General features: G+C 29.3%; 1 protein-coding gene across 1 annotated transcript in view; it reads right to left on the bottom strand.

The window, feature by feature from the left end:
- LOC118194611 (paired amphipathic helix protein Sin3b-like) overlaps window positions 1-15,249 on the bottom strand; it is a 108,085-nt gene extending 92,836 nt beyond the window's left edge. Inside the window, exons 1-6 of the mRNA XM_085821869.1 lie at window positions 15,066-15,249; window positions 14,841-14,978; window positions 7,394-7,468; window positions 4,326-4,451; window positions 3,314-3,388; window positions 2,444-2,530 (exon numbers count right to left, since the gene is read on the bottom strand). Coding sequence (XP_085677995.1) covers window positions 2,444-2,530; window positions 3,314-3,388; window positions 4,326-4,451; window positions 7,394-7,468; window positions 14,841-14,978; window positions 15,066-15,113 — 549 coding nt within the window. The 5' untranslated portion in view covers window positions 15,114-15,249. The remainder of the gene's footprint in view (window positions 1-2,443; window positions 2,531-3,313; window positions 3,389-4,325; window positions 4,452-7,393; window positions 7,469-14,840; window positions 14,979-15,065) is intronic.
- Window positions 15,250-19,798: the final 4,549 nt, after the last annotated feature.

Raw genomic sequence — 19,798 nt, 5'->3', positions numbered from 1 at the left:
TAAAGGATATCAAAATTTACAAAAAAAAGCTTAATATTTATTTGTTTACTTTATTAAACATTTCTTTCAATGTAAGTTGTTGAAGTTGCTTCGTTTTTTGTGCTAATACGTTCTCTTTAATTCTCTCTTCTATGGATCTTGGATCTTATCTTTACAGCTGGAATTAACTATAAAGAGTTCTAACCAATATCCTGGAAATTATAACCATTTAAACATTTGCTTGGTTTTAAAAGAAATCAAAGATGTACTTCTAGTACATTGTCGCACGAGGCGGAAGTTCAAAATGTGAGTTCATGAGTATGTAAGATAAGAACAAAAGATGTTCTTTGTCTTGTGCTATGCTGGCGTGGAGGAGTCAGAGGAAAAGTCATGTGATCTTGAGAAGGCACCTGGTTGATCAAAATCAGTAAAGTTTATTAAAAGTTCTTAATTTAACATAAAATCACTTAATATGTAATAAATTTATGTATATTCCTTTAAAACATGTCTCTTCTATAAACAGTCTCTCTCTATAAACAGTATCTCTTCTCTTTACGCGCATTAAACGCATATGCGTAAAGTTTGTAGCTTTGAGGTCTGGATTATCGATCATTCCGGATTATAGACATCCAGATTATATACTTTGTACTGTATAAGACTCCATTTCAGAAGTGGAGTGAATGCCAGAGAGCCTAGTACCTTTTAGGTGCTTTGCTTAAAATGGAAATGTCCTGCCATTTGGGTTTTGTACTGGATGATTCCTTCAGTTCTATTATTGGCCTAATGTCAGGATCCACTGATTCGTCTTCTCTAACTTTTTCATCACTCCACGGATCTGGATCAGTTGATGTTGAAGATGTTACTTGCGGGATACTTGGATTCGCCAACCCATACTTAGCCTCGGCTCTTGAACAATGACTGCAGTGTGCAAGACAAGGCTTCCTGGATAAAGCATCCACATTTCAGTGGGAGTAACCTTTACGATGTTTTATCTCAAAGTCATATTCCTGCAGTCTTTGAATCCATCTGGCTATCTTGTCCTTCGGGATTTTTGAAATTCAGTAGCCAGATTAGAGAAGCATGGTTGGTCTGCAATAAGAATTTTCTGCCATAGAGATAATGATGATGGAAATGTTCTATGGCCTTTTTGATAGCGCCCATTTGTCGCCAAATGGGCGACCAGATGTAGCACCAGATGTAGCAAGCCTGCCTTCTCTTTCACCATTTTATGGCAACCCTAAAACTGCTGTGCGGGGAAGCCATCTTACCGCGCCTGTACATTTTGTAACAATATAAAAAAAAAACCAATTAAAAATCCCCATTGGATTATTTATTGTATTACCTAAGATCTGTTTACCTCTGGGAATACAATATTCATAAGTCAGATTCCTGTGAATAGTGTGATAATTCAGATGTCAGTTAGTTTGAATACCTTCAAATTCTGTGTGGTTTATTCAAAAAGTCGTGTCTCCAATCAGGTAGTATATTGGCACAGTTTCAGCCACTGTCTAAATTTGCAGAATGCAAAACATTTGGTTGGAGTGTGCATCAGTAAGAAAAAAAAAAAAAAAAAAAAAAAAAAAGGAGACAGAGAAGGAAAGAAGTGTGTCAGATTTAATTCTTTTCACACAACTAATATCATTCAAAATTGGAAAACTTTTACGAAAGTGATTGGATAATAATGTTAATTTATTTAGAATGTATTTAGATAGACAATTTTAATAGAATTACAACTAAAATTGTTGTATTTCCCCATTCAATGCAGGGTAATACAAATCTTAAGAGAAAGCTGTGCCAGAAAAGTAAGAATACAGGGGCACAAGCACTTAACATTGAGTAAATGGGTATCTCGGTAATTTGCATTGAAATTGAACTAATTGACCCCTGTGTTAGCTGCAACCATAATTCCACACTCTTTTTTGCTTTTCAGAAATCTCGAGAAGCAAAAAGTAGTAGAAATATCTCGCATAGCTGGTTGAAAACTATTTAAGGCTGAAGAGAGAGCATCTGCTCTCAGTTGCTTAGTTACTGTTGTTGTGAGTTGTTTAGTTCCGAGTGAACTGATATCCGAGTTAGCTTTCTCTTTGTATGAGCTTCGCATTGCACTACGTTTAACATTCTTAGTAGTTTGAAGTAGAACTACTGATTATACTGAGTAATATTGTGAATACCTGTACAAATATCTCTGAGGGAAATTTCAGAGTTGTGATATATTCCTTTTGATAACAATAAATTTTATTAACCTGTTATTGGACTGGTGCATTCAATCTATTACAAACCCATACAATACTTTTCTATCATAAATAAGTTATGCATTTTAAAATAGAGAGACTTCATGAACTTATTTTGTTAAAAATATCTACAGTATCTAGAACGCATAATATCTACAGTATCTACAAAAAATAAATATAAGATTTTATATACACTTGATTATATACACTAAGATTTTATATACATGACTTACTTTGTCAAAAAATTCATGTTCTTCATATGAACCATACTTTGCAACAGGAGCAATGGATGGGTCATGCACTATAGAGTAAGTTCCAGGCTGAAATTAAATGTCACATTATTATCCCACATTTTAGTTCATAATATGGCTACCTTTTGCATCTGCTCATTGCATCTGATGTTTTGTAATCCACATAATTCTTTAGTTTACATTTAATAAAAAAAATAGCATCCAGGCTAAAAAATAATAAGCTGCAACTGTTTAAAGCAAAAATAAAATCCATTGACACTTAATTTACCTTCAAATATAATATTTGGTGATCACCATTTACTGTGTGATCATTCAGGTGAAAATTGAGCAATCATAGCATATCATTAGTAAATTCATCTTTATTCAGAGAGCCTACATTTTTATTCATAGATAGAAAAATTTACATACTGTCTCAAAAATATAATATATGATAGCTGCACATCTGCATACAAAAATTTGAAGAAAAAGTAAATATGAAATTTTCGGAAATGTAGAATGATTAAAAACATTATTGTGGGGGTATTTTTAGTGACAAACACTGCTAGGAACAAAAATTACACAAAATTAAACTTTATCTAGTTTTTTTGAGAAAGAAAATTGCAAAAAGAAAAAGAAACAATATAGAAAACTGGATAATCTTATAAACCAAAAATTTATTGAATAATGACATATGATAATGAAAAATGTGAGCAAATACTCCAAAAACTGTTCCTACCTTAATTTCTTTTACATGTCAGGCTTTATATTTCATTAAAAAGAAACTTAGTCATTAAAATACAACAAAACTTAAGCAAAAGTCAATAAAATTTTAAAAACAGGTTTGTATAATCATATTATAAACTTTTCACTCACATAATCAGAAGACTCATATGAAGACATAATTATTTCACTGCTAAATGCTGTTGCATCTGGTGTTACTACACAATCCTGAAAGACATGAAATAGTATATATATCATACAAAGTTCTATGCAAATAAAAATACTTCTATTCAAAAGTTAAATTTAAACATTTTTAATTTTATGGTACAAATGTTTAATATAATTGCATTTTAAGGATACTTTTATCCATTTCTTAAGATCTTTTTTATCCACCTGTATCATCATTGCATTTACTAATTTAACTATACATGAATATGCCTGCAAAAAAAAAAAAAAAAAAAAAAAATTAAAAAAAATCTTAAATGTTTCAGATTTTAAATTACGTCCAAAGGGGCGTTTTTTAACATTTTGTGTGTTACCTTTCTTTATTAAATATCATGTTCCTCGCACTTAAACCATAAGATCTAGTGCAACAGCAATATCGCAAAATAGTTTTAAAATGAGCATATCTTTAGAATTTCCGATACAGAGACTCACGCGCTGGAGATAAAAATGTTTTTTCTGCACAACGTTGCCATTGCTCGCTTTGAAATCCTTGAGTTTGTTAATCAAAAATTCACCAAAGTTTTAAAAAATAGGAAATCTATCATAAAACAAATTTCAAATTTGGTCTTCCACATGCTCATATTCGTTGGAGGATTACGTTATTCAAAATTCGATGACTCTATGTACCGTTATTTTATGACAATGTGAGAAATATACATACATTTATGCAGATTTTCATTATTTAATTTCTTCAAATATAATGCAGGACTCTAACATTTTATGGCAACAGTTTGAAAAGTGAAACGACATTTATCCGTCCGACGCAAAATGCCAAAACGAAACTAATAGTCCTTCGGGATTCAAATCCCTTTGGACTAAAAACCACTTTTCAAATTTCCTTTTTATTTGAATTTTATGATACATTTTTGAATGTAATAAACAATTAAGTTTTAAATCTGCGAAATATCGTTGGCATTTGAATATAGCATAAAAATCGTACTTGTTCTTGGTCCATATATGTTGCATTAGGCACAAAAGTCTTAAATTCTTCAACTAAATCATCATGGCCTTGAAATAAATCACAAACCTCCAAATATACATCAGTTTCAATATCTGTTTGAGCACCCTATAGGAAAAAATTATGGAAATTCAACTTCAAATAGCACTTGAATTGTAGCTTATGAATTATGAATTTTAGCATATGATTTTATTCAAAAGCTAAAACTTTTAATTAAATTTATTACATAATAAAGGGAAAATTTTATAAAATGAATGGAAACATTGATGTGAATATGATAACAACCAATGCAAATTCAAATACTTAAATAGAGATGAAAACAAAGAGCTCATGAAAAAATAATTATTTACAAATCCATAAGATAGAGTAAAAGAATCAATAAAAATTAGACTTAATGCATTGAATTTTTTTTTAAAGTGCAATAACTGTAAATTTATTTGACTAGAATGCTTCATAAATCAATAACGTGATGACTGCAGAGCAATTGTACAATGCACTCACAGAAAATTTTAGCACTTAAACCTCATTACTTAGAAAATTGAATTCTCAATTCTTTAATACTCAATACCTGAAATTATCTCAGCTATTACAAAGCTTTATACATGCTAGATCCTTCTAAAAAATCAAAGGAAGGTTTTCAGTATTATAAAATAACACAGCAAGGTGCATTGGCTTCCAATTAACTACAAAAAAAGTCCTCACAGTTCAACAAAATAACTTTTCACTTTAAGCATTAACCACTTCATCGTTTTCCTTGAAACAGACTTGTTGATTTGAAAAGTGTTGTCAGAAGTTTTGAACTAGCTTATACAAAATGTAAATTGTACATATTTTTACACAACTGCTTCGGCATTTAAGATGGGCATTGGCCTTTTGATATTATTTAAATTATTAAAAACATTTAAATCTACTGATGACATTTTTCAAGCGATGAGTCAGTCTCGGAGGAAATGGTGAAGTGGTTTATTAAGTATGTAGCAATAACATTAGCTCTCCACTTTATGCAGTTATTATTACTAAAATTACTGCCTATATATTAAAAAACATATAATATATCAACTAATAAAAATTATTTGATTTAAGGTTATTAAATACTTGATGATTAGTCTATAATTTTAAAAGTTTTGAAATACTTAATGAAGAGGACACATTTAATGCAACAATAAATATCATAATTTAAGAGAAAAACACAGAGGTGTATCACATCTCAATCTGTTCCAAGACAGTAAATATTCATTGTATGGTGTTCTCCCTAGTTCATTTTGGGAACAATTTTTACAGCTATCAAGCTCAAATGAAAATCCTAAAATACTGTAAGCAAATTTTACAATACATTAAAAACACAAATGATGCTTAAAATGCTGGGATATTCTAAAAAATATTTACGAACACTGCATATGTACACACTTCCAAAACTTTTTAATCAAGTTTAGTCTGACTTTTCAATCTTTTTCACAGAATGTAGAAATTTAAATTGTCTTTGCCAGTCTTCTCCATCTGCCTTTGGCTTCTGGATGATCCAAGTTTAAAAAAAAATTATTTAAGCGAGTTTCTTCCTTTTTAAATTGTTTTATGATGATCCTGGAATAGAACATGGCATTGTCACTGAACAGATCTGCCACTCTGATCACCTCAGTTTAGCTGAGATGTCACCGCTTTGCTGTGGCTTGGATCTCTTCCCATTATTTCAAAAGATATGACACAGTTCAAATGTAATTTGAGAAATTTAAGCACTGAAATTTCAGCCTTGAATGCGATGTCCACTGTAACAAGTATAATAACCATCCTCTGTAAACAAGGACCTACCAAAAGAAGCTATTGCTGAAAATTCATGTAATACAGGAGTTATAAGAGAGATCAAATATTCCAAAAATACAGCACACTGTCATTTGAAGGAGACTGGGGATGTAAAATGCTAATACAAGGTACACCATACTTTAATAAAGCAGAATATGCTTGTTTGAAGTTTTGGTATGTGATGATTCTTTGTTGGGGAAGAAGCTGCTTTTTTGAAACAGCTCGTTTTTGGAGACAAAGCATAGCTACTGTAAAGTAATGTTACAAGAAAATGATCATGGGTAAGTCAAATGGTTCTCCTTTACTAAGATCAAGATGGCAGCTACATCCCAAAAGAGTAATACTCTTTGTATGGTGGACCTGAAATTGTATGCTATGATTTGTTCCACCAAAGTCAGATAATAAATTCAGAAAAATACTGTTCCCAAATGGCAGTTTTAAATGCAGAATTGACCAATCATCGAAGTATTGACTTCCATCATGACAATGCTTGGCCTCATATTTTGATGAATGGCTGGGATGTTTGTGTTAACCCCATATTCATTAGATCTTGCCCCAATGGAATTTCATCTCTTCAGATCATTTCAAAATTATCTCTCCATTGGAGCTGGAGTTTATTTCTTTGGAGACTGGCAGAGCCCACCTAAGTAATTTTTTTAGGAATAAATCTAATGACCTTTTTAAAATGATTTTTCTAGCTGCTGGCAACAGCAAATTAAAATGATGCTTAGGTAATTCAATAAAAATTCCTTAACTTTTATACTCCTTCATTTGTATGTATCATTAAAAAAAAAAAAAAAAACTCAGGACTTTCTGAATAATCAGATGCAATAGCAAAGAAAGTGAACTAATGCTGGAACTATCACAGCATATCTTAATTACTGCTTTAATTAAAGCAGTGATTAATTAGAAACAAAATAAAAGAATTAATAAATCACACAATAAAAATATTCTTTCAATATTATACAATAAAATTTACATATATTTAAAAAAATTAAATGTTTACATGAAATGCATCAATAACACATAAATTTAAGGGAACACTTTAAATTTTAAGGGAATTAAGGGAAATGTAACATCATTGACTGATATGGGTTATATAATCAGAACACATAAACTTTTAACTGATGAAGACTTTAATTATGAATATTTTTCCACAAATTACCCAACTGCTGCACTTTTGATTAATATAAGAAATATGAAAAACTGTAAAATGATATAAAAAATCTATAAATGAAATCAAAAACACTTACAATGCAATCTTTCCTAACTGAGTCTAATAGTTGCAGAAATTTTTCAAACACATCAGGTACATTTAAAAAACGTTCCTTCAAGTAAAATTAAGAAATTACTGATTATGTAAGGTACATATAACAATAACTATTTAATATACAAAAACACACTTATATAAATCACACAGCTAAAACTTACAAAGTATAAGAAAATCAATTTGGGAAATATAAAAATAATTACTATAATGTTTTTATATACTAGTATTCATTTACTGAAAAATAAAAAAAAAGGAAAAAAAAAACCTCTTAAAATGTTAAAACACTTATTACAAAGCTAAATATTATATATATATATATATATATATATATATATATATATAGGCTAAAAATTCGAATAACATTTTTTTAAACCTATCCTAAGCTTTAGCTATTATACACGGTTGCAATTATTATAAGAGGAATTGCCTAGCTTTTATTCCAATTTTCTAATTAATTTAGATGCTTTAAGTTTATGTATATATAAAATTGGAAGATCTTTTTAATATTTTACTTTGCATTTTTGCCATTTTCCTTCACTTTCACTGGTGTTTGATGAGATGTTCCAGCAAAGTTTTGTGTTGAGATTATTTTGAAATTTCTTTTTTTTTCAATGTAGAATTTTAAAATTTTCTACATTTTAAGGGTAAGTTTTCATTTTTATTTAAGATTCTTTTTAGATTAGAAAAATCTTCTTAAACTGGAAGATATTTTTTATGTTTTTACTTTGTATTTTTGCCATTTTCCTTTGCTTTGGGTAGGGGCCAGAATTTTCAGGTGAACTATTATAATTTAAATATATTGGAATCATCAGCTAATTCTGGATACAGAAAAAGCACGGATTTTTTTATGGAAGAGAGATTTTAATTGGTTTCAATGTTTCCTCCTGATGACATGGCATTGAAATTTATTTGAATTCCTCTTCTTTCCTTTTTTTTTTTTTTTCATTAAATTTTGAATTTGGGTTTTACTTGTTTGCAGAATTTTAGTTTTAACATTTGCTAAATTCTTCTTTTGTACATTTATACAATTTTTTGAAATTTACTGCTTGTGAATTTCAATTTTTGGTCTTTGCGAAAAATTGGTTCTAAATTTCTTTTTTTTTACATATTTACTGATCAATTTTCAGTGGCATAATGCACAGAAATTCTTGGAAGGATTATAAATTTTCCTTTAAAAAATTATTTGTATTTCCATCTATATTATGTAAGAAAAATAAAGAGTATATGAAAGATAAATTATAATTGAATTTCTCTTCTCTCTTTTAAAATCTAGTAATTTTTCTTTGCACAGTATCATTTCGAGACTAATTCCTGTCACATGACTCTTACATAATTCTGATGATGTAAATGGAACTAAAACTCAAACAGCCAATAATAATTTTACAGCGGTATTAATTTTTCATTCAAAATGCATAGAGTACCAAAACTAAGTCTGAATTAAGATTTCATCTTGAATATAATGCACTTTACTTTCTACTAACTAGACTGCCGTCTTACTGCAAATCTATCAAAAATGTAAACTATATATTTTAAATCTGATTCTTTAGCTTCCATCTCAAAAACTAAAAATGCACCACAGACTGAAATCTGAAATCGTTGTAATATGAAATAAGTGAATTAAGAGTGTTGATAAATCTAACACTGTTACCTGGCATATCCAATCTAAATGGCAAATATTCAGCAACAGTTACAATTACTCAGCAAAATTAGTATGAAAAAAAGAAACAAAAAAATTTCCCAACTTTTGTCCCTTCTATATTTCAAGGCTTTCACTGAATTTTTATTGCTTTAAAATTACCATGACAAAATACATTTTAATTAAAAACAATCAAACTATTTTTTTCGTACCAAATATATTAATTTTACAAAATAACATAATGCTTCAAAGTTTCTTCACTGAGTATTTATACATTCTTGTTACTTTCAGAATTAGTAAAATTATGGTGCAAAAAATATAAATGTGCAACATGTTTTGGCAAAATTCTGCTGTGCTTCTTTTCATAAAGTACATTCATTCTTCAAAACAGTCTTTCACTAAACATACTAACTAGCTGATGAGTAACCATTTTAGATATATCAGAAGATAACTGTTTTAGACATAGCAGAACTAATACTGTTTCAACTGTCTTCTTTTTCCACCAGAAAAATAGTGATGTTTATGTTTCTATAACTGCTTTAGAAAGGTATTAACACCAAAAACAAGATAATAACTACAGAATTTTTAACAACAGAATAAAAATTAATTGGTCATCTGGTTGTATATCCTACATATTTGAAGTGCAGATTACTTAAGTGCAAAAGACGTTAAAAAATGATGGAGTTTATTAACGTAATTAGAAGTTTAAGGATTTTGGACTTTAATTCCATTAATAACGATCTTTGATTTTCTTTGAGAGCATTCTGATTCCAGTTTTTTATTTATTTATTTATTTATAAGAGAGAAATATGTTTAGTCATTCATCTCATTGTAATCTTGGTCTTTATTGAAAATATAGTAAATTTTGTATCCAAAAACATAGCAAACCCTTTGTACCATCCCCAGTACCAAGTGATTTTGATCTTTTGTGAAGCAATTATCTTGGAGAGGCAATGTCCAGAATAAATGATTATTCACATAATTAGAAATATTGATCTCTTTATTAGATGGCCACTACAAGATAGTTTTCTGTAACTGCTACTAAAAATTTTTCATTTTACTCATTTAATGAAAAATGTTGTTATATGTTTCCCTTCAATAAACCTTTTGCGGTTTCAACAACACATAATTCACAATGTTTTGAATTGGTTTTGAGGATCAATTTGAAGTTACTGGAATAACTTCTAAAATTACTGATTTTGGTGATCTTACTCCATTAATAGTTTCTTTAAAAGATCCAAGACAATGTAAACAATTTCCAACTAGTAGCCAATGATATTCTGAAAAACTTAGAATTTTATTACACTCAGTATGCACTTACTGAATATGTCATCTGTATGACAATATAGATAACACATTCACTATGCTGTAAAAATGTTGTTCATGAATCTCAACATCATTTTAAACAATCTTTATATTTAAAATATAAATATTTAGAATAAAATAGACAAATCAACTACATTATGGGTAAAAATCTGAGTTTTCAATGAATTTCACCAAGTAAAGATTTTTTTACAAAATTAAAACCATATCATAACAAACTAATTATTTATCTATATACAGTTGATGCTTGCCTTAATGATCAGTCATTATAATGAATATTCCATTACAGTGAAAAATATAAAATGTTCCCAAACGATAAGACTATAATAAATGAGGGTATGCATTCTATCAAAATACTCATAGTTAAAAACCAGCATGGTAAAAACCAATTTCTGCCATAAGAGGCAATAACTGGCAAAAATTCAAATATTGTAAGTAGCCGAAGGATTTTTTTTTAAACAGAACAAGTTCAAGTAGAATGTTTACAACACTTATTAAAAGTCGTTAAAAGTTGCATATCACCATTAAAATTCAATCTGACTTTTTCCATGAAGTAGTCCTATAGCATAAGGCCAATTTAACTGCAATTTTAAAGTCTAAAGAATTTCTCAATTTACTGTGAATAAAAAACTGGAGAATATTCTTCTAAATGAATGAAAAGCTGCTGAAATTCTTTCAACTAGCTTTACTTGTAAGCAATATCATCATTACACAAATAAGAGTCATAAAATCTTCACTTACAATTATTTTCTTAAAACTAGACCACCATACAAAAGCAGAAACATTTTGCAACACTTCATTAGACAAATATGTATTAAGAAAATGAGCTGATTTTGCTTCAACATGCATGATGTAAAGCTATTATATTTTATGACCATGAAGTAATGTCCTTGCACTTTCTTCCAGCTTAATAGAAAATTCAGAAGCCATATAATTTAGGTAATGCATAAAAGCTAGCATATGATATCAATTATTTCTAACCGATTAACATTTATTCTGTTTCTTTATTCTATATTATATAACATTTATTCTGTTATAAGTTTTCATAAGATTAATATCAGCAGTAAGTGCCAACCATATGCAACAGAACTATTATCTTTTTGGATTTTATCCAGTGCCCCAATTATATGTTTTAAGAAAATTCTAAAAAGCATTACTTCTTTAATGCTAATAATAATATTAATCAGAACATGCTGTATATGTGCATTTGAAGTATAGGCCAATGAACATGATACAGATAAAAAAGAAGTTCATACTTTTTTCATTTACAAGCATCAGTTATAGTTATACAGTTAATAATATATAAGCATTAATTATACCATCATAGCAAGCATCAATTATATGGTTAAAAGTTAAATACCTCCTTTTGAATCCCTTTTCTAGAATGTTTTACTTTTTTCATTTACTTCTATTGCTGCAGTTCAGAAAAATTCAGTAACTTCCACTATATGTTTTGTGAAAATACTGCTCAACATTGAAATTATTCAAGTAACATTGAATTTTGAATAACATTGGAATTATAATTTCAACCTTATTTTACGCAGAATTTAACTAAATAAATAGTCTAAGTAAATAAATAGCTATTTCATGTTTGATAAACAGATAACTGCATATCTGGTTTAGAACCAAACCAAATATTCAGTATGCAACATCTGGCCAATCTGATATCAGTTGCATCCCTAAGGCTGCTATCACATATCCGTTTGTTTCTAAAGAACAACTGTTTGGAACAATTTTTCTGCTTTGTCACAAGGGCCAATCACCACAGATTGCTTTGCAGTTAACACAGAGGAAACTGACTCTCCATTACAAACAAGCTGATAGCATTCAAAGTTGATAGCTAATTGGTTGAAAACGAAAAACTCGCAATTCTTTTCGAAAGGATGGAAAAAATCGCACACCTTTCCTTCAATAGTAAACCAGGCAGAAAGACTGTCCGAAACAGTTGTTTGTGTGAAACAAATGTGTGTGTGATATGGGCTTTACATGAATCCATAAAAAAATTTTTAAAAAAAATTCACAATAAGAAGTATTTATTCATTATAAACATGACAGTTCACCATTTTATAGACAGATAGGTTTTAAATCAAGTATCAATCACTACAGTTTTTTACTCTCATTTTTTTTCCTGCAGAAACTTCATATACAATAGAAATTTACTACATTTTACATTATTATAATAAAACAAGCAAGAAAATGCTAATATATAAGCAAAAAATTATACCATTAACAATTTGCATCTTTTTCATTATAAATGTATTACATTATTCCTCGTGAATTTATTTTCCTGTATAACAGTGAAATCTGCATATTTCGCTTGCTTTCTGACCTAAGAATTTGGCCACCATCTTTTAACATTGTTGTGTTTCCCGATGGTAAATAACAATTCGCCCTTTCTTCTTTTACTCAAACTTTCAAGATAAGAATGATTTCCAATTTGATATGATTCATTCATTTATACACTATAAGGAAAAAATTAATCTTAAAGACCTTTTGTTAAAGAAAACTTTACCATTCTGATATATTTATACAACAAAAGGGGTGAAGAGAAAAAAAAAAAAAAACTGAGTCACAGTTTCTGTTCATGATTTCTTTATGTAATTATCTCATCCTCTATATATCGAAGCACTTATGTTTTCTGTAATTTGCTTACAGTTATTTACAGAATGATTTGTCTTCAGCTACTATACCACTGATTCAATGACTATTTAAAAATTTTAAATATAGGTCTCCATTTTCTAACATCTGCAACATGTCCTGGTAATTTTCTCTTATTTTGAGGCTTTTCTGACAGAGATACTAAATCATGGCCCTGTCAGCCACTCTCTTCTTTGAAACTTCATTAACTTTCCACGTTAAAAAAACAGAGAAGCAAACAAGTTGACTTTATATAATTATAGTGCGTCACAAGACTCCAACATAACATTCTACAATATTTCAACTATCTAGCACCACTTCTTTCCCATGTGAAGCTCAAAACTTTTCAACTTTCTACTGTGGGGGATACTAAAGGAACTTGTTTTTGTTACTCGCCAACCGCGTGCCTGAATCTCAGATATTAATTGTCACATTCCGCACACCGCGACACTAAAATACAGTAGCTAAACATTAACAGCAAAGCTTAAAATAAATAAATAGATGCTGAAATCGTCAGTATACATAATTAATAAGAAATATTTTTAAACGCATATCAATTTTTAAATTACTAATTGTATTAAAAATTTAGGATTTAGCATTTAAGGCCCATTATTGTTGTACTTTATGCAAATACTTTGTGTTTATTTATTTGAAATTTAAGGTACTATATTGGCTTTTATTTATTCTGACAGGTGTTGAAATGATCATACACAGATAAGCCAAAATTGAAGGGAACACAAATAAATACAAGTAATCAAAATTTCAAGGTACATTATATCTAAAAACACATGAACATCTTCAAATATTTCAAAAAGAAGGTTAAAAATTATTGTATAGCTATAATCATGAAAAGTATTGTGTTGAAACAATGAAATCTGAGAAATATACCACCATAAATTTCAAAAATTAAAAAAAAGGAGGGTTGGTGTTCTGAGAAAGTGATAGTGATATGAAATCATACAGCTCTTTTGCAGAAATAGATAAAATTATGTCCATTAAGTAATAACCTAATAATAAAAGTAATAATGAAATTTATAATTCTTTCATTTATTCATTTCTTTTTCCTCTCCTTTTTTGTTTCCTTTCGTTGTCTTTCAATAGAAGAACTATTATATGAATATATTAACAAAAACAAAATAACCAAAACAATATTTTAAAAGACATTATTTTCATTTATTTAAAAAAATATAAGAAGCATTTTCAAACAAAGAAAAAAAATGCAAAATGATAAACAGTTGATTAATTTAACAGCTCGACTCAGTTCCACATAGAAATACAGATTACAATTCGGATAAAAATTTAAATTTCCATAAAAAATACATTGTTAAATAATCATGAAAGCAAAAATATGACTTTTTGTTGATATGCAAATTACTTCTATATGTTTGAGAATTCTACGAACTTCCTACCTTCAAGCTTCAATTCTACAAGGTTTGAAGCATTATACTTTTATGTTTTGGGAACAATAATTGATTTAATTTATTAAGAAATTAAAAACAGTGGAAAATTTCAATGACTATTAAAATAAATTATTTTATTGATTTCTTTATTTACAGAAATCTGACTTACCAAGAAACAATACCATTACCTATATTATCAGTGGAAAACATTCAATTCAACTTATCAAAAATTTTGAATTACAGAAATTTTACCATAGACTCTTTTTTTACGAAAAATGTTACGGAAAAAGAAATGCATTGGTTAAAACCAGATTTTAAAAAAATGAATAATATATATACTTTGAAAAACTTATATTTATATATTCAATTATATAGACATGAATATAAACAAATCAAATAACATTATACCTTAATAAGGTAAGTTTAATACTTACCTTTACTTTACTTAGAAATAAGATAGCATAATCATCATCAACTTCTTTTGTAGCATAGATTTCTTTTTCTTCTAAGAGTGATTCATTTAAATAATCCATACTATCATCTAAACCTTCACCATTTATCACAGGACTTACCTATACAATTAAAAAAATAAAGTACTATCTTAACCAAAACTTTCATGTCATTACAGTTTTTAAAACTTTCCATAATCATGGACTTACTTCACCAAATGAATAATAATTCTGAAATTTTTCTCCATTTGCCTGCATAAAAACTATTAGAATCACTGGTTTGATTTTTCATAGCTTTAATAAGAAAACTGCCACTTGTTTGCAACTGCAGATTGAGACTTGGTGGCAGAAACATTCCAAAACCCTGAAGTAATTCTGGATGTCCTTGCAAAAGGCAACAAATTCTTGATATAGTATTTATGGCATCACAACTGAAAATAGAAAAAAGCATGGAAATATGCAACATAATAAATGTCATAAAATATGAAAATGCATAAAAATATGAAAATTTCTCACAAACATCTAAAATCGGAAGTAATTTTCTTCCAAACTGCAACGTATTTCTCTGTAAAATATACACATCACACTACAAAAAATATTACAGATCTCACGAAGATTAGTTAAAAAAATCCCTATAACAAAGACACAAAAATAAAATAAAATTTCTATTGACACATCTAGTGCTATATTAGTCTGAAACCTCACTTTTTTGTTCATATTTCTTCAAATGTTGCCACCAAATGTTACCACTATGTATTTTTTAAAGAAATAATACAGATAATATAAAAAAAATAAATTGCAATATGAATAAAACGATGTTGCCATCAAATATTATCTCGATGCATTATTTTTAAAGAAATAATATCTGCAATTCCAGCGCTCTGATATGCCATCTAGTGGCTAAAAGGTGGAAACATAAAAAAAACGGTATATACAGGGGTTGGACAAAAATATGGAAACACCTCTAAAAAAACATGTTTCTTTGCTTAATATGGTGTAGGAAACCCGTTGGCATTTAAAACAGCTTGCAGTCTTCTCAGAATGGATAAATACAGTTCCTGAATGTTTGCCAAGGGAATATTATACCATTCTTCCTGCAAAACGGTGGCAAGTTCAGATAATGATATTGGCGGTGGATAACGAGAACGCACTTTCCGTTCCAATGTAGACCACAAAGGTTCGATAATATTCAGGTCTGGTGACTGTGGTGGCCAGGGGAGATGGGACAACTCATCCTCGTGCTCAGAAAACCAGTCCTGGACAATGTGAGCTGTGTGAACAGGGGCTTTGTCATCTTGAAAGACACCATCACCATCGGGGAACAAAGTTTGTACCATGGGATGAACTTGATCGGCCAAAATGTTCACATAAGTCTTGGCAGTCATGTGCCCTGACACAGTTATCATGGGGCTAGCAGAGAACCATGATATGGCTGCCCAAACCATAACAGAACCCCCGCCATGTTTCACTCTTGGCAATAAGCAGTCTGTATTATAGGCTTGAGATGGCGTTCTCCAGACGTAAACTCGGCCAGAAGTGGGAAACAATGTGAAAGAAGACTCGTCAGACCATATTACTCGCTTCCACTGCTCCATAGTCCAGGCTTTATGACTTAAACACCACCTTTTCCTGTTACGGGCATTAGCATCATTGATGAGTGGCTTCTCAATTGCAGCACGGCCAGCAATTCCCTGTTTATGAAGCTTCCTTCTAATTGTTTTGGTACTCACAGGGTTCGGTAACACAACATTCATTTCAGCAGTAACTTTTGCAGCTGTGGTCTTCTTATATTTCGTCACAATTGCCCTTAATGTTCGTCTGTCATGATCACTCAGGACACACTTTCGTCCGTGCTGTGATTTAGCAGATGATGTTTTTCCGCTTTTCAAATATGCGGAATAAATCTTCGATACAGTACCTCTTGAAACACTAAACACCTCTGCTATCTTGCTTACGGAAGCACCTACCATACGTGCTCCAACAATTTGCCCACGTTCGAAGTCTGTTAACTCTGACATAATGCAATGACAACCTCACATAATAGTACTCCAACAACAACTGAACTGTTTAGCACATTTACGAAGTTGTATAGGTGGCGTCAGTAGTCAAAAATGCCAGCGCCACCTACATATTTCATTAAAATCAATCTTTCTTTTCAAACATGCATTTCACAAGGTGTTTCCATATTTTTGTCCATCCACTGTACATTAACAATACTATGTAGCTTGTGAAATGTGTTGTGATTGAAAAGTAAACATTTATTTCTGATTGTTGTGAGCATTATGTATAACTTAGAAAGAAGTATAGACCACACGTTTTGTTGTGTACCCCAGTGTAATTCACGAGCTTGCAAGGGGCCTGAGTTATGCTTCCATCACATTCTTGGTTCGAAAAATATTGAACAAAATAGCAAAACGAAGAAAAGAGTGGATTTGCATATTTCGAATTGGAAAGAAAATTGGACATTATATGAAAGTGCGTTCTAAACATTTAAAAAAAAAAAAAAAAAAAAAAAAAAAAAAAAAAACTGATTACATTTTTTTTTCATCAGAAAAGTTTTCTTTATATGTGCAAAATTTCTTTCTCGTATATTATGTATACATAAATGGTGTGTGTTCTTCAAAAGTAAACATGCATATTTGAATACTGAAGTATAAATCATTATAGCTCATTGATCTCTTAAATATTATTAATAAACATACATATACAATTAGGTTTTCATACATATTTTACCTGAAGAAATTTAAATTCTGTTTCAGTTAATGTTAGCAATGATTTAAATGAAAATTTATAGCATGACACATATAAAAATAAGAGTTAAGTATTTTAACGTTAAATGAACTTTGAATTTTATATTCTAGTAATGTTAAAATTTCTACGTGCGAGTCATTTCCTCTTAAACTATTTACAGCCGTTTACAGTAGTTGAGGATAGTTAGCATAAAAAATTTCAAGTTCAGAAAATAGCTATGGTTATCTGGTATGAGTAATAGTATAAAAAGTATTACAGATATTAAATCTTTTCCACTATAGAATAGCATGCACCAAACCATTTCTTATAGAACGATATACATACCACTGTTACTCGCTGAGCACAGTTAAACATTTTTTCTTATCTTTTATAGCAGTGTTCGTTTTGAAGTAAATATTAGTAATAAAAAGTTTTAAAAGTAGTTTAGAAAAATTTTTCCATGGTGAAAATTAGCTAATGATGAAGGTATGTTTTCTCATTGGAAGTATCAAACAGGCACATGTATCTTTTTTGCGAAAATTTTTTGGCTTATGTTGTTCTGTAATGTAAAACACCCAAGTATTTGTTCAGTGATAAATATTGATAGGGAAGAGACTTTTAGGTAATTTCATTTCTCAGCCATTATTCAAAGTATGATTGCATATAACTAATTAACTTTGGAGTAAATGAAACCGCGTGCACAGACACGTGTATGCAAATATACAGGTTAGCAAATAAAGGCAAGGACAGTGATTTGGATCAGATCAGTAATTTATTAGATTGCTTATGCATTCCTATTTTATTTATAACAAGCTTTTATTTAGAAGCATAAGAACATTTAGTATAATAAGAATAATACATGAATACACAGCCTTTTAGTTGCAAGAAATAAGATTTTGCATAGTTATTTAAAGATGCAACCATATTTATATTCTCAAACATATTCTGTGTTAGTTGTATACCTAGGGCAAATATGCATTAATTCTCTTACCTATTATTATGTCATTATAAAAATTTCATTTTATCGCGTTGCTTATATAGATTCTATGCAGTGTTGATACCTGTGAATATAAGCCTCATAAAAAATATATGCATATTGGAGGCCTCATCAGTGCTTTTAAGAAAATTTAGCGATTTTTTTTTTAACTCGTGGCTAAAAATTGTTTATTAGACATTATTCTACAAATATTTGCTGCTTTTTTGTGAAACAAAAACCTCTTCACTGTCAACACTGGCACAATCAGAAAATTTTCATTGCCAGTATGTAATTTTTTGCATACAGGACTTTTACTAAGAAAATTATAATACATATAAAAAATGCTAAGAATAATAAAACCTTTAACAACACCAGATATATTTGATACACCAGATATACCTATTGATTTGATATTATCTGATAAACATTCTAAATGAATGAATAAATTTGTCATTAAAATATTTCGGATGAGCAAAAATACATTAAGTCTATTAAATGAAGAGGCTAGATGAAATATTCAAATCGTCTAGCTTCTACATTTAGTGTGACAGTAAAAAGTCTGAAAATAATATTAATTCTTTGGTAAAAATATCTTTATTTATACCAAGTGTTGCAAATCAATTTTAAGTTATTTCTCAAAATGATATATAAAAACTGTCCCCCTCTAGCTACATCCCTGAAAGTAAGCATTAATTTAAATATTAAACAAATAGATTTGATCATATTTTATGCATCATGCAGACTATATTTCCAGCTCTTTCATTTAAGAGCAATTTTTTTCAAATGTATGAACATGAAATATCTTCTAAAAAACTGTACAAGCTTAGTCACTTATTCACAATTTAATTCAGTTTTCATTATAAGAATTAAAATTTGCCAGACAATTGCTTTCTTAACTTCTATTGAACTTAAAATAGTTTAATAGATGTTACTGTAATTTAACACGTTTGATTTTAATGTTTTCAGAAATTTGCTAAATCAAGTTTATCTTTGTGTGACCTTGCATCAAAGGCACCAATAATAAATTTGTTTTAGCATTCGATATTAAAATTTTTAAAGAAAAACTTATTAATGATGTAAAAGAAGGAACAAATTGTATTTAATCTTGGTAATATGTCTTAAGATATTGTCTTAAGTTATAGTGTCTTATGATATGGTTTTTTATGGTGTTAGTGATGTATGATATGGTTATTTATGGTGTCTCATGATATTGCAGTAACTTAAAGGGTTATTTCAT

The sequence above is a fragment of the Stegodyphus dumicola genome, chromosome 8, assembly GCF_044657685.1.
Source record: "Stegodyphus dumicola isolate Sdum_Otavi_A_Nest chromosome 8, ASM4465768v1".
NCBI lineage: Eukaryota > Metazoa > Arthropoda > Arachnida > Araneae > Eresidae > Stegodyphus > Stegodyphus dumicola.
Note: the sequence above shows the minus strand (reverse complement) of the source record. Positions and strands in the feature narration are given on the sequence as shown.